At 36.4% G+C, this 14,647-nt stretch overlaps 1 protein-coding gene across 4 annotated transcripts; it reads left to right on the plus strand.

Annotated features, from left to right (window-relative positions):
* Positions 1-4,463: 4,463 nt before the first annotated feature.
* Positions 4,464-12,785, plus strand: pfkfb3 (6-phosphofructo-2-kinase/fructose-2,6-biphosphatase 3). Of its 4 annotated transcripts, none has more exons than XM_026230508.1 (16): positions 4,464-4,774; positions 6,321-6,449; positions 6,543-6,639; positions 6,747-6,813; positions 7,282-7,356; positions 7,439-7,495; positions 7,630-7,754; positions 7,840-8,047; positions 8,281-8,427; positions 8,512-8,616; positions 8,700-8,829; positions 9,569-9,631; positions 9,718-9,782; positions 9,865-10,044; positions 10,192-10,214; positions 11,250-12,785. In XM_026230508.1, the coding sequence occupies exons 1-16, from the start codon at positions 4,693-4,695 to the stop codon at positions 11,254-11,256; spliced, it is 1,560 nt and encodes a 519-aa protein (XP_026086293.1). In that variant the 5' UTR covers positions 4,464-4,692; the 3' UTR covers positions 11,257-12,785. The 4 variants fall into 4 exon arrangements, with proteins under 4 accessions (XP_026086293.1, XP_026086284.1, XP_026086302.1 ...); XM_026230499.1 differs by lacking the exon at positions 10,192-10,214 and having other exon boundaries at positions 4,464-4,623; positions 4,658-4,774; XM_026230517.1 differs by lacking the exon at positions 11,250-12,785 and adding an exon at positions 10,692-11,215.
* The last annotated feature ends 1,862 nt before the right edge of the window (positions 12,786-14,647 follow it).

The following is a 14,647-nucleotide window of genomic DNA, read 5'->3' on the forward strand; positions in this document are numbered from 1 at the left end:
TTTGTGTTGTACCTGATAACTATGCATGTTAGGTGTATGATGGTTTATGTTCATTGTGAAATATGTGAGACTGGGTCAACGATGGTGCAATGTTCTGGTTTGGTGAGAAAAACACACTTGCATAAGACGAAGTGCATGCTGGGGAATAAAAGAAAATAGACTGAACTCCATGAGGATTTGTTTAAACAGAACAGATCCTCATCAAATGACTCTTGTATGAACACAGTGTCTGAAATAATGGCAGAAAGGGGAAGAGCTGTTCATGTCACAAGTTCAGCACTGGGTATTGAGCTAGAACAAATCTATTTATGGCAGCTTGAGGTGATGGCTTTGATAGTTTTAGGACATTTGATTTTCAATTGTTGTGCTATGGACATAAAGGAGACCATTAATCGTGCAGCTTTAGGAAGCAAGATATACTATTTCTGAGCACGTTATACTGGCACGTAATAAAATGTTCAAGAATCCAAATAGAGCTTACAAAAATTGTGTATGAAAATATCAGATTTATATGAAAAAGTAAGCTTGACTAGTAGTCCTACCCTTCAGCAGGGTGACAGCAGATTGTTTGAAATCCTACAAATGAGTGGAATTAGCAATAAAATAGCAACGAATTGTCATTGAATTGTGTAATTGAATTTTATAGTAAAATGTAGTGCAGTGGCTCTCAGTCAGAGCCCACTAGGGGGCCTCAGTATAATACTACAAACTGCAAATTCAAATTTATTTAAAATAATTTTTTATTATTTTTTTCTTTGAAGAACCAGGGCTTGCATGATCTTGGAAAAACTATATATATATATATATATATATATATATATATATATATATATATATATATATATATATATAATTTTTTTTTTTAAGTGCACATGCACATCGTTTCCAGAAGATTAAAACAATTAGTTCAAAATATCAAACATGTTTGATATCCTCCGACTGAATGGATTTATCGTCTGAAGATAAAAGATAAAAGAGTCTGTGCCCATCATACACATACATGATTTCTCAACTCATCCGAGTGTGTGTATGGGGAAATAATTATAGAGGTGGAAGGAGATATTTACAGTTGTGGGGGTTTATGCAGTTTTATGATACACTATTTTAGATTTGGTGGTTTATTTTTAGGGTTGCCCACTTTTAAATGTTCTTAATCAAAGGGATAAGTTCACCCACATGTTTGTCCAAACATGTATGCATTTCTTTCTTCTGTTGGAAACAAATGAAAATGTTTTGTGTTTTGTTTTCATTTGTCTTGTGTTGTGCTTTTTTTTTTTTTTCTCGTTTGTCTTGTTTTGTTTTTTTTGTTTTGGACCCCATTTGCTTTCATTGTCTGACCAAACAATTCTTTAAACAACACCTTTTATGTTCCGCAGACAAAATAAAATCATAAAAGTCTGGAACAACACATGGGTGAGTAAATTGGTGGTAAACTATCCCTTTGACACTCCCGTCTGGACTTTATACAACCGTCACCAGACAGAAATCCGTTAGCTATGTTAGCGAGGTGTTGATTAGCTGCTGTTTGTTTTTGAACTGCACTGACTCTGCTTGTGCGTGTGTTGAGGGGTTGAGTTGCCAGTTTCATTTACAGTAAACAGGACATCAGCACACTGCTCTGGACAGTGTTTATCGGAAATTTTGAAATTTGTGAAATTAATTTATGGTGCATGACTCATTTTTTTTATTTTTTATATGACCTTACAATAACGGCTGAGTAGTTCCCTTAAAATACACCTGAAGGATACAGCTGACAATAATATTCTCCAAACGATCATATAAGTTGTTTCCTAAGAACTACACAACACTTTCTCTAAAATATAATCTCAAAAGTTGACTAAGAATTTGATTCCTTCCTTTAATAAAAGATCCATTCATTACTCACTAGCTCAGGACATTGATAAGTGTGTGATTGTGTGTGCACTTCACTGTGTGTGTGTGTCGTGTTCTCTCCGGTCTATTCCTGTTTTTGACATCTTATCCCTGTGCAGAGTTAATCAGCTCTTGGGACAACTTCAGGATCACTTGCCTTTCACCCTCTCTGCTTATTTATTTTTACTCATAGAGAGTCAGATAACACTTTACAGTAACAGTGTGTATCACAACAACCCTGCATACTGTTTAGTGTTTACCTCAGAGAGTCGTTTCCTATTGTAGGTGTTTGTTTGTTCTTGTTCATATGCATGAAGCAATTCACATTTCCACATCTTTCACGTGAAACATGTCTTGCAAGCAACTGCAATAACAGATCTAGCTGTTCACTTCACTGAACAGCCATCAATGTCACGTCTGCCAGTCAGTAACCCCAATTCCAGTAAAATCTCCTGCATGGAGCCCGTTAAACATTATTTAGACTGTTTCCTAAATAGCTCAAGATTTCTGCCATGAGACCGGTTTGAGAGTTTCTACATTTTCAAAGAGTTTTCTGTTTTTCAAATGAAACTTTAAATGAAGGTGTTCAGAATGCTTCAATCCAGTTGCAGGAGAAAGCATAACTGTTTGCAATTGGGCACAAGTTTGTATTATGCGATTCACATGGAAATGTATGATTTTGAAACCTAGCTCTTGTGGTGCAAGAGCAGATTAGGCCTATACAAAGATTAAGAACGTCGTATGAATTTGCAACATTGTGATAAGTTTGCAGAGGTGTTTGTTGGTTACAAAGATGTTCTGGGCGGTTTTTACAGCTTTTCTATGTGATCTGTAGTGTGATCTGGGTGGTTGGTGTTTGCTAACTCTCCCAAGTCAAAAGAGCCCACCTCCAAATCGCCAGATGAAGTTTTGGGCCTGTTGAAATGGATAAAGTATTTATTTAAAGTGTATTTATAATATTTTAAAGAAAATCCACGGATAGGCTATAGGCTAATTAATCTCCATAGTACAAAGTTAAGACACATGTAGTTTATTAGCCTACTTTTAACTTCTAGACATATACCATTTATATTTACATGTAATAATTTAAGATAACAGACCATTTTATCCATCGCGACTTACAAATGAGGACAATAAAAGCATTTTGACAAACAAAAGGACAGTATAAGTGCTTTATGAAAGATTTCCTTCAAACACTGCTATAAATTCTACAGAGTCTAAACATATTTTGGGATGATATTTATTTCAGCTCACCCAGTGTGTCCCGCGCAAATATCAGCCAAAAGAAAAAAACTGAGATTTCGGTCAGACAGTGATCTGGGTCAGCTCGGCAGTCGATGGGAAACACGTTCATTGTGCATTAACAAAGACATGAAAGAGAGAGAAAGTGTCATGAAGCTTGGGGAAAACAAAGCTGTTCTCACATTACTTGTAATTAACTAGTTTTCTTTGGGTATCGCATGTCTGTGTGAAAAGAGGAGAAACAGAATGACTTTTTTCCCGATGTACCTTCAAATGTCTTCTAAAATATCGGTCGGTGAGTGTTCTAAAGCGCTGCCACGTGAAAACTAGACATAAAATAAAAAATTAAAATAAATAATGTTTCCATTTAACGATGAGTGTAATATTCTCGGACTAGAGATGATGTGATGTTGAAGTAGAGTGATGTCACATCCTCGGTTTTCATCCTGTACGTGCAGCTCTCAGCATCACACCGAAGAGCTCAAAACCAACAAAGCAGTGATTAATAAATGCAGCGCAGTCATCTGTTTCTCATAGACGTTTCTCTGTTATATCACTAAGTATAGCAATATTCAGCTATATTAAAAAATGTAAAAAAATAAAAAGGAAAAAAGGGGTCTGCATTAACGTTAAGTTCAGAAAAGTCACAATTTAATGTTCCAAAAATGTTAAATTGTCATGATTCTAGAATTTCGGAACTCTTTCGGAAAATTATTTTTTCTTATTTAGGCTTTAAAACAAACAAACAAACTCTAGAAATTACATGCACATTAAGTTTCATTTAATTACTGATTCATCAGCTGTTGTTGTGTTTTTAAGTACAAGCTGATGCGGAAATAAAACAGACTCCTGTTATTTCACATGCAGCCTAAGTGTTGACCGTTAAATATAGTATGAATTTACGAATTGTATGGCAGGAGATAATCATTTGAAACACAACAAGCCTGTGAATTTATAGCTCAAGACGCTTGCTATTATTTCACGGGTTTATGGAGATTGATGGGTTGACGTAGTGACTCTCTGCACGTAGGCAAGAGGGGATGCCCACTCCACGCGTGACTTGCATTTTGAATTCACTTGAGTGCACAGCCTTGCAAGCCTTTGATCAGTTTGTGCATAGCATTAGCCTCTAGAAATATAACAAAATATCAACATAATTATAATAAGTGCTCTGTTATTCAACGCACGAATATAAAGTGTGAACATCATAGCGGTGTTTTTTTTTTATTCATAATAACTCAGCTCTCTTTTGGCCGCCAGGTGGCGCATGTGATCGCTCTCTCGGGCAGACACGCCCTCTGTGGTGACGTCACAGCATCGCGCTGCCGGTTCCGTATTTAAGGCGCAGACGAGGAGAGACGTGCCGTTAAAGATTACCGGGAAGCAGAGCAAGTAGGTCTGTAAAGATTTTACTGTGGAAGCAAATCATCAAACAGCGTTTTAAAGAAGAAGATTTACAAAGAAGAGCGACGTTAACTCGTCATTGTTCGGTCGCGTTCGTCAAAAAGTCTTGGAATTTCCGAATCCGGTGTGTAACGGGACGCTGTGATCTTGCCGGTATTCCCCAATCCTAAAGGAATGCCAAAGGAACTAACACAGAACAGGATCCAAAAAATCTGGATTCCCTCTAAGGATGACAAACCTTCAATCCCCTGCCCATGTGAGTAATCACATTAGTTACCTACATTTATATTTACATCAAATTTTCTTTTAAAGATCAGCGAGCATATTCAGCAGTAATGCGCACTTGGTCATCGGTAGCCATGACAACAGAATGACTGTCCCTTTAACATTCTAAACGGTGGCTCAAGTGTTTCGGTGTTCACGGAAGCCCACACGCATCGCCTTTTGTAAAGATTTTGGGACTCAAAGGCGCGCTGATGACGCCAGGGATTTGCAGAGGAATGTGGGAATATTGGGTCTTCCGATCATACTGGGTTCTGATTGATCAATATATTCACCTGGACTCGGCGTGAGCGTGACGCCTGTAGCGTACGCACAGGAATTACTCATCACGACACAAGTGATGCTTTTTAATATCTGCTGCTTCAGTGAGATCACCCTGACCCTCATGTTGCTTACTGCGATAAATTAAGGCATACTTTAATGCAATAAATAATAAATCGATTGCTCAAATTTGTGAAGCTAAAAAGCTCGCAGGAGACAACATAATTTGTAAAAACAAACAAACAAAAAAACAACGCATAAATACAAAAAATCAGTAAACCATAACATTTTAATATAAATAATGGTAATAATTTCTGCAATTATTAATTTTTTGTATCACATTTTATTTTTGCAGATAAAAAAAAAAACTTGTATCCGGGACAGTATTTTATCTATTTATTTTTTGCACTGTTACCATATAATGTAGAATAATGAAATCGCTATTAAGAATGAAAGAAGGAAGGAATAAATAAATGGGGGGTGGGGACTCCGTTCACAATTTCCTTTATACATAATGTAATTTATAAATACAATATAACATATTTTGGGGTGAATCATGATGTAGACATGTTCTCCGTGAGATTCTGTCTGGTCAGTGTACGTGGACAGCCAGTTAAAGCCTAATAAGATCATGGTCTGTCTCTGCTGACTGAGCTGAGTTTTCTGTTGGGGAGCTTCTTAAGGATTAACCCCAACTGCACTGGTTCACATTGCCTATTCACATGGCCACCTGCCAATGGACATCTGTAGTTCATTGAGAAAAACTGCGGTGTACTTTCACTCTCCCTCTCACGGGGATTACTTTTACCTCATCAATACCATGATGGAATAGAGACATATTCAAAGTGAATCCTAGCCTAATGCACAACTGCATAAATAAATTTTTTTTGTGGCAATTCCTAAGAAACGTCAGACTTGTGCAGAAACATTTACTTCTGGGAGGATTTATGTGTCTGTGTGTGTACGAGAAAGTGAGACTCATCTGCGTCGCTGCCGGAATGGAATGTGCATTTAAGTGTAGTAAATATTTAGCTTTGAAAGTGCATCTGTGTGCACATGACCTGGTCAGTAGCTGGTGGGGAGGGTCACTAAAAGGCTGCACATTGCACGTGACTGGGACATCATGTGGAATGAGGGAAATTAAAAGAAAAATTTCCATTTATCTTGAAAAACCCTAAAATGTAGGCTAATGGTGAGTTGCGATTAAACATTTTTCAGCAAATTGTGACCATGTATTTTATTTTCTCTTTTAATTTTAGCACGTGGAGGCCCCCACCTGGCAAACTCCCCAACAGTGATCGTGATGGTAGGGCTTCCTGCTCGGGGCAAAACATACATATCAAGAAAACTCACACGCTACCTCAACTGGATCGGTATTCCCACAAAAGGTAAACAAATCAAGCAATGTTAAATGAATAAATATGTTTGTATTTTATATTATTATTTTTCTTAATTCTTAATTGCGCAATGTGTATTTCTAGTCTTTAACGTTGGCGAGTATCGACGAGAGGCAGTGAAAAACTACAGCTCTTACGATTTCTTCAAATCGGACAATGAGGATGCTGTAAAAATCCGACAGTGAGTTGTGTGCCTGCACTACACTATGCCATGAGATAGAAATGAATTCTTCTTCCACTCTTTTATGTAGATCTATGAAGTAATTAATCATTTCGTTTTGTCTCCAGCCAGTGTGCCTTGGCCGCGCTGAGAGATGTCAAGAATTACCTCACCGAAGAGGAAGGTCAAGTGGCTGTGAGTACTGTATCTTTAAGTGCCGTCAAACGATTAATGGCATCCAAAATAAACGTTTTATTTACATAATATATATGTGTGTACTTTGTATATTTGTTATGTATCTATACATAAGCATGCATGAATGCGTATATATTCAAGGAAAAATACAAATGTTTATATAAGGGCTGCACAATGTGTCGTTTAAGGCTGTCGTAGTTGATCCGTGTTATTCATTAACTGTACAGGCCAGCTGCTGCCCGGCCCTTGACTAATGTGATTTGTGGATTAATTGAAAAGACGATTTTGAAAAAAAAAAAAATATATGTGTGTGAGTGTGTGTGTGTGTATTTAAATATACATAATAAATCCCTAATTTTGGATGTGATTAATCGCGATTAATCGTTTGAGCGCACTACTGTAGATGTATAAACGGCTTGCAGAAAGTTTCAAGATAGAGCAGATTCTCACCTCCGTATCTTTCCACAGGTTTTTGATGCCACAAACTCAACCAGAGAGCGACGGGATATGATCCTGGATTTTGGTGCAGAAAATGGCTTCAAGGTCGGTCATAATATCTTGAAAATCACCTTTGATGAAAATTACAAGAAGGACGAAGACCACTAATACAAATGTACTTTTGCAGATTTTCTTCATCGAGTCTCTTTGTGACGACCCGAATGTAATTGCCTGTAATATCCTGGTATGTTTCATGATTAAGAGTTTCAGACAACAAATTTTAACATTTATATGTAGAGCTTAATTATATAAATGACTGCTAAATCACTGACGCTAAAGTGTGCAAAACCGCTAAACACTGCATTAATATTTAAACAGGAAGTTAAGGTGTCATGTCCGGACTATCAAGATTGCAACAAGACGGATGCCATGGAGGACTTTAAGAAAAGAATCGAGTGTTACAGAATGAACTATCAGCCACTTGACCCTGACCATTATGACAAGTATGTTATCAAAACACAGGCAAATTTTCTTTGTCAATGACTTTTCTTTGACATCACAAGGTTAACCACTTGTTTGTCCTCACAGAAACTTGTCCTTCATCAAAGTGATTGACGTGGGCCGTAGATTCCTGGTGAACTGCGTTCAAGACCACATCCAGAGTCGGATCGTCTACTACCTGATGAACATCCACGTGCAGCCGCGGTCGATTTATTTGTGCCGCCACGGTGAGAGCCAACATAACCTGCAGGGCCGTCTGGGCGGAGACTCTGGACTGTCTACACGAGGACGAAAGGTACTTACGCTCGTAAATCTTGGAAAAGAATGAAAATAATGCAGGATGTTTGACTTGTGAGATTGGGTAGCTCATCTAAAAGTGATTTGTAGCTTTCAAAACTAGCGTGTTGTTGCCAAGTTAGCTCAATTTGGTGGTTAAAATTTGAATCCGTGTCCTAGCCAAGAGTATTAAATAACCCATGTGTCAAATTTATCCAAACTCTCCAGAATAACAAACGTTCCACTCTGTAGTTCGCAGGAACTCTTGCTAAATTTGTGGAGGAGCAGAACTTGAAGGACTTGAAGGTTTGGACGAGCCAGATGCGCCGTAGTATCCAAACGGCCGAGGCCCTCAACGTGCCGTACGAACCGTGGAAAGCCCTGAATGAGATTGACGCTGTAAGTAAACTCTGCGTCTCTGGTTTGGTGTTTCTCCAAACGTACTCCAATTTCAATCTTAAGATGTTCGTATGTTGTCTATAGGGTGTGTGTGAGGAGATGACTTATGAAGAAGTGAGGGAGAGGTTCCCAGAGGAGTTTGCTCTCAGAGATCAAGATAAATACTACTACCGTTACCCTTCCGGAGAGGTACAAACCGATGAAATCCCCCTATTTTACTATGGCAAGGTTTAAGAAAGTGTCTTTTAATAAAATGCTTCTGTCTTCTCCAGTCATATCAGGATTTGGTTCAGCGGCTGGAGCCTGTGACCATGGAAATGGAACGACAGAAAAATGTTCTTGTCATTTGTCATCAGGCTGTGATGCGCTGCCTGTTAGCCTACTTCTTGGACAAAAGTGCAGGTGAGATTCTTAAATAGAACTTGGGGTCATCATTTACTCACCATTTACTCACCTCATTTAAGACTCTATGAGTTACAGACTCTGAGTTTCTCACTTCTGTGGAAAACAATAGAGGTTTAGTAGAAATTCCCATATGCTCTTTCCCACAAAAACTGACGATAAAGTTCCACTTGAGCTCCAAAAAATACACTTTAGGAGACTTTTAAAAGAGTAGGTAACACTTTAGATTAGGGAACATTATTCACTATTGACTAGTTGCTTATTAGCATGCATTACTAGATTATTGGCCGTTTACTAGCACTTATAAAGTACATATTAATTCATATCCATATTCTAGATCTCTTAATCCTACTAGCTACTTAAATATACTGTAACTACTACAAAAACTACCTTACTGTCCATAAGAAGCAAAACTATGAGTTCATTAAGGGAAAACTCTTTAATAGGGAGTATGTGTTTGCTAATCTAAAGTGTTACCAAAGCATACTTGAAATAACACGCTTTAAAAATAAATACTTGATGATGTTTATCTTAGAGATTGACAACACCAATTCGTAGAATGGAAAAGAGCAGCAGGAACATTCATCAGAATATCTCTTTTTGTGTTCCATAGAAGAAAAACAAAGCCATACAAGTTTGGAATGACATGAGTCATAAGTAAATGACCCCTAATCTCCATCCGCACCCTGTACTTATTTGCAGTGCATTTATACTAACTTTTTTAATTTCTTGTCGGCAGATGAAATGCCGTACCTGAAGTGTCCACTCCACACAGTACTGAAGCTGACCCCGGTGGCTTATGGTAGGAGTATAGTCTCGGCTCATATTTGAATAATATTGATAAGAATAACAAAAACTAATTGTGTGTTTTGTTTGTGTGTTTTAAAGGGTGCAAAGTTGAATCCATCTCTCTTAATGTGGATGCAGTGAACACGCACAGAGACAGACCAGAGGTAAGCACAAACATATACACTGCACACAAACACTTTTTTACTATTTCAGGTTCTAATCTCTTGTTGTGTCTTCTCTCTCTAGGAGGTGAAGAGAGGCCCGAGCACTTTGATCAGGAGAAACAGCGTGACCCCTCTCACCAGCCCTGAACCCAATAAGAAGCCCCGCATCGAGGGTTTGGACGATCCGATCATCAGAGAGCTGATGCCCGCCCAGCTGTCCCTGTGTTCAGCGTCACACACCACTCTCGCTCTGTCCACACAGGTGAGCCACTCTCACTGTCCTTATATCCATGTCATATCATCTCTCCAGAACCCCTAATCATTTCATACTTTGACCTTTCACATTCTCTTCTTCTTTCTCTCCGTTTCATTCTGTTTATTCTTCCTCATTCCACCTTATGTGCAACAGCACTGGCTTAGTGAAGCTTGTCTGTAAGTATTTCCTCCTTCTGTTTCTTCCTTATCTTTTTCAAATGATTATACTTCCTCAAATGCTTAAAATAGGCCATACAATGAATTTGACTCTAATTATCAACTCTTAATGCAACAAGAAAACATTTCTCATATCTTCTGGTCATTGACATCCAATTAAACCTTTGGCCCAGATGTCCTCATAATTAAGATAAGCGCAGTATCTAAACTTTAGCCAATCATGACAGCCTTATTTGCATATAAAAGTCTTAAAGGTACAGTGGCAATCTTATTTGTTTTAGAGAAAGGGTAGAAAATGGTAATGTAAAACTACATTACAACTGATCATGAAGTCTAAATGTTATAATTTTAAAATATAGCCCCTTTACAGGTGATATTAATGCAACTGTTAACTGTAGTTACACTACAATTTATTTCTGGATACCCACTTGTAAATGATCACTGTATGTCTCTCGCTCCTCTTTTGCACGCTTAAAGGCGCACTTTTCTACATTATCTACAAGTGGTGTCAGTGCTGCTGTTTCAGAGGTAATAGTAATAGAAACTAATGTAGTAGAGTAGCTAAATACTATTAGAAATGTATTTAAATAGTAAATGATATTAGCAGACTGCAAACATTTTCGGATAAAATCAAGTGGATCCTCCAGATCGGATTGAAATCTTGTAAAATGGGTTAAATGGAGGTAGAACGAATGGGCCCTGTTTACACCCAGCGTTAACATCTGGCATTCATGGCGAACACCGATGCTGATGTCTGAATAACAAGGTTACAATTAGCTAAAAACATTGTCAACGTAAATAAACTCGTAAAGTGTGCAAAAATATGTAGAGCTTGGATTTGCTGTTGAAACACTTTGGAAATATTCACTTTTTGATTGCAGATTCCATACAGACTGGCCCAAAACAAAAACAACACTGTTTTTGTGTTATGCTAACTGCTGTAATGCTAAAATGCACTTAGCTAGCAGCTAGCTTATTGAGTAGATCCGCTGTTCAGTGATTAACCAAACAATCTTCATTCTTTTTTTTTCACAGAACTTGAAGAAATGCTCCATAGAGTGCCACGAAGCCCCTCAGCTCTGCCTGTGAGATTTGAAGACTGGATCGCTTTACTCAGCGCGGAAGAGTTTCCTGTCAAGCTGCTTCCTCTTTTCGTCCCAGAGAAAGTGTGTAGTCATCTTTCAAAAAATGGAAACTGAGTGCAACCTGGGTTTTTTATTTTTTTTATTTGTCCTTTATTCGTAATTATTGTACGTGTTCTGTGGTTTGTCCTAGTAAGGAGTTTAGTGATTTCTCTCTGTGTCTTTGTGCATGAAGGCAAATCCGAGCCAGTGGCACGGATTAAATGATTTTGTAAACCACCCCCACATTTTTTAACACTATTCCCTGTTTACGTAACAGGATACCACTTGGAGATGTTTTTATTTTGATTTCGGACAGTTTTTTTTAACACTGACGGTAAGAATATGCCCTGAACTTTGAAGGACGATGCTAAAACAGACCAAAGATCACCCGCGGACGCTTTCGGGCTGATTCATGGCTTTTCTGCACTCACTTTCAAACATATGCTGCATATATATTGCACATTATAATTGCACATTTAGACAATATGCATTTATTTGTCTTAAATTCTGAGGGCAATGATGACTTACCATTTGTAATGCTGCTTGCAGTTTTGAACGTTGTTTAAAAGTTCTCATGTTGTCCACTGCAGTTTCAGATCATTTGTGTTATGGATATGGATTGTGAGTGTGTATTTTTGTTTTTGTGTGTCTTTTTAAGACCTGATTACAAGGTCAATGCGCAAGGTTATGAAAACAGGGTGTTTTATGTGTGTTTGGATGGGACAAAGTGAAGCAGTGTTTATATTTGTTGTTTATATTTAATTTTAATTTATGGATTTGATGGATATCAGACACATTTTTTATACTGTTCATTTATTAATTTCCTAGAGTGCCTAGTGCTTGAGCGATCAGGCCAGAGCTGTGTTTTTTTTTTTTTTTTTTACATTATGAGAATTATATTGGAGGAAAAAAGTAACATTTGGATTTTAGTGTACTTTTATTATTTTAGTTTCAGCTTCGTCAAAGCCTCATTAAGAGATTGAAATAGTGTTTGATATTGTATGTACAGTTCTACCCTTGTTAACCAAATGTTTACAGTTTGACTTTGTAAGAGATTTTATAGGAATGTAGTAAAATTTTAACACTTTCGAATCGAAGTACCAGCTTTAATTGTAAATATACAGTTCTGAGAAGAGATCTAGTTGCTTTGAACAGCCATTTGTGGCTCCATTTTTAGTGTAAAACATCCTGTTTATCACACGATTAGGTGCAATGCTGTATATAATGGCTCTTAACGGTAACTCATCTGATCGCTTCTGATACTTGAACTACATTTTGTAATCTCTTTCCTTTTTTTGTAAAAAATAATATTTATTTATTTGTACTAGGCATTATCTTTCAAGCACTTTGTTCATTACTGAGATCACAGCACATCAACATGTCTCTTGCTGAAGAAAGTGAATCATTTATATGCATTTACTGAATCAATAAACAGGCTAAAAGAGGATTTGTGGGTGTGTGTTTTTTTTTTTTTACACAGAACTGCATTTCCTTTTCTTGCAATTTTTCCATAAATGGTCAAATACAGGGCGACAGTTTCCCATCCCACTGAGCATCCTGCAGCTTTCAGTCAGTTTGCTGTTTGCAACCACATCCGCCTCGTTTCTAATGAGCACTATCTGAAATTTATGGGCCTATGGACTCTGCTTTGCTCACCTGTTACAACAGAAGCTATAACCTCAATGGAAACTTGCTGTTTAACCAGTCAAACCTTTCATTTACTATTCAAATGATTGTGCAATGATGCAATTTACATGAAATGCTTGTCACACGGCATCAGTCACATGCCCACAGTTCACTGCAACAGGAGTGCAACCGATTAAACTTGAAAACATGGAATGTGTATAAACAGTATAATAACCATTGTAAACAAAAACAACTATTAGTTGAAGGACCAGCACAGACAGTAGTTACATTTTCATAAACAGCAATAATACATGATATCACTGCATAGGCAAAATAAGTATTTGGACATTTTAGTTTATTTTTCAATCTTTGTGTAAGTTTATTTATTTATATGAGTGTTTGTTTTATTTTTTATAAAAATATACATTTTACTTAATGAAACAGGGCTTTCATATTTTTTTTTTTCAACCCTGTTATGCAATTTTCCTCCTTTTAAATAAATGTTTTAATAAACAGACTAAAGACAAAATAAAATCTGACCACTTTGTGGCGTGTGTTTGTTTGGCTGTTTATTTGTTCTTGTATTTTATTAATAATAATAATGTAATGCTTTAATTAATTTACTAAACAGTGTATACAATATTTTTCCTACTATTGCATTTTCATGGAAACCATGAAAAACGTTTCTGTACTTTAATTTCAACTGTTATGTTTTTCCTCCTTTTAAATAAACGGTTTCACTTCATGCATCGTAATTATGGGAACAACTCAGCTGATCACAAGGTTCAAATAGAGGCTAGAGTTCCGTTTTTTTAAAGGAAATGTCAGTGATAATCATCTTCAAGCTCAATAATCAAAAATACTGTTTTATACAGCATTTTTGTGGCTTCATCTTACTTCCTAAACGTCTATGACAATAATAGGGATGCTATGAACGGCTGGTTTTTATATATTTTATAAAATAATTAAAATAGACGAATCAATTATCTTTTTTTTATTGTAATACTGGATCAGATGTAGTTGATAAAACTTTGAAGGTGATATATATATATATATATATATATATATATATATATATATATATATATATATATATATATATATATATATTTTTTTTTTTTTTTTTTTTTTGTAAAGAACTTAAAATATTTTATGACTCGTTGATTTCAACTACCAGGAACAAGGAATGTATAAAAACATCCCTCATATTAAAAAAATGTCATTTGTAAATTGTAATTTTTATTTTTTTTACTGTCCATGATGTATATTTGTTATATATATCCCCCTTTTTTGTTTATCTTCTAATTGGTGTTAAGTATTTATGTTTGTTTGTTTCTGAAAGAGAGAAAAAAAAAGCAAAAAAAAAAAAAAAAAAAAAAAAAAGGAATGCTATGAACCTTTATCTTCGGCTAGACTTCCGGTACATTAGCCACTGCTAACGAGGACAATAACAACGTGCCGTAAACGGTAAAACAGTTTGCACTTACAAACAAGTGTGTTCATAATCAAGATAATACATTAAAAGTGTATGATAATACACATTAATTTCTAATATCAAGTAGCAAAACGAAGTGTTTTGTTGATGGAACCGGAAGCCATACCCACAGAATTTACAAATGGCTGCGCCTATTTTTAACGACAAGAAAAGGTGGATTGAAACTGGGAAACATAATTTTCAGAAAT

Source organism: Carassius auratus, chromosome 4 (genome assembly GCF_003368295.1).
Source record: "Carassius auratus strain Wakin chromosome 4, ASM336829v1, whole genome shotgun sequence".
NCBI classification, from domain to species: domain Eukaryota; kingdom Metazoa; phylum Chordata; class Actinopteri; order Cypriniformes; family Cyprinidae; genus Carassius; species Carassius auratus.

Excerpts from the sequence above, each read along its gene's own strand:
- pfkfb3 (XM_026230517.1), top strand. The coding sequence starts at position 4,693 with ATGCCAAAGGAACTAACACAGAACAGGATCCAAAAAATCTGGATTCCC. Across the intron at positions 4,775-6,320 it reads ACCTTCAATCCCCTGCCCAT|CACGTGGAGGCCCCCACCTG; the intron begins GTGAGTAATCAC and ends TTTTAATTTTAG. Across the intron at positions 7,496-7,629 it reads TAATTGCCTGTAATATCCTG|GAAGTTAAGGTGTCATGTCC; the intron begins GTATGTTTCATG and ends ATATTTAAACAG.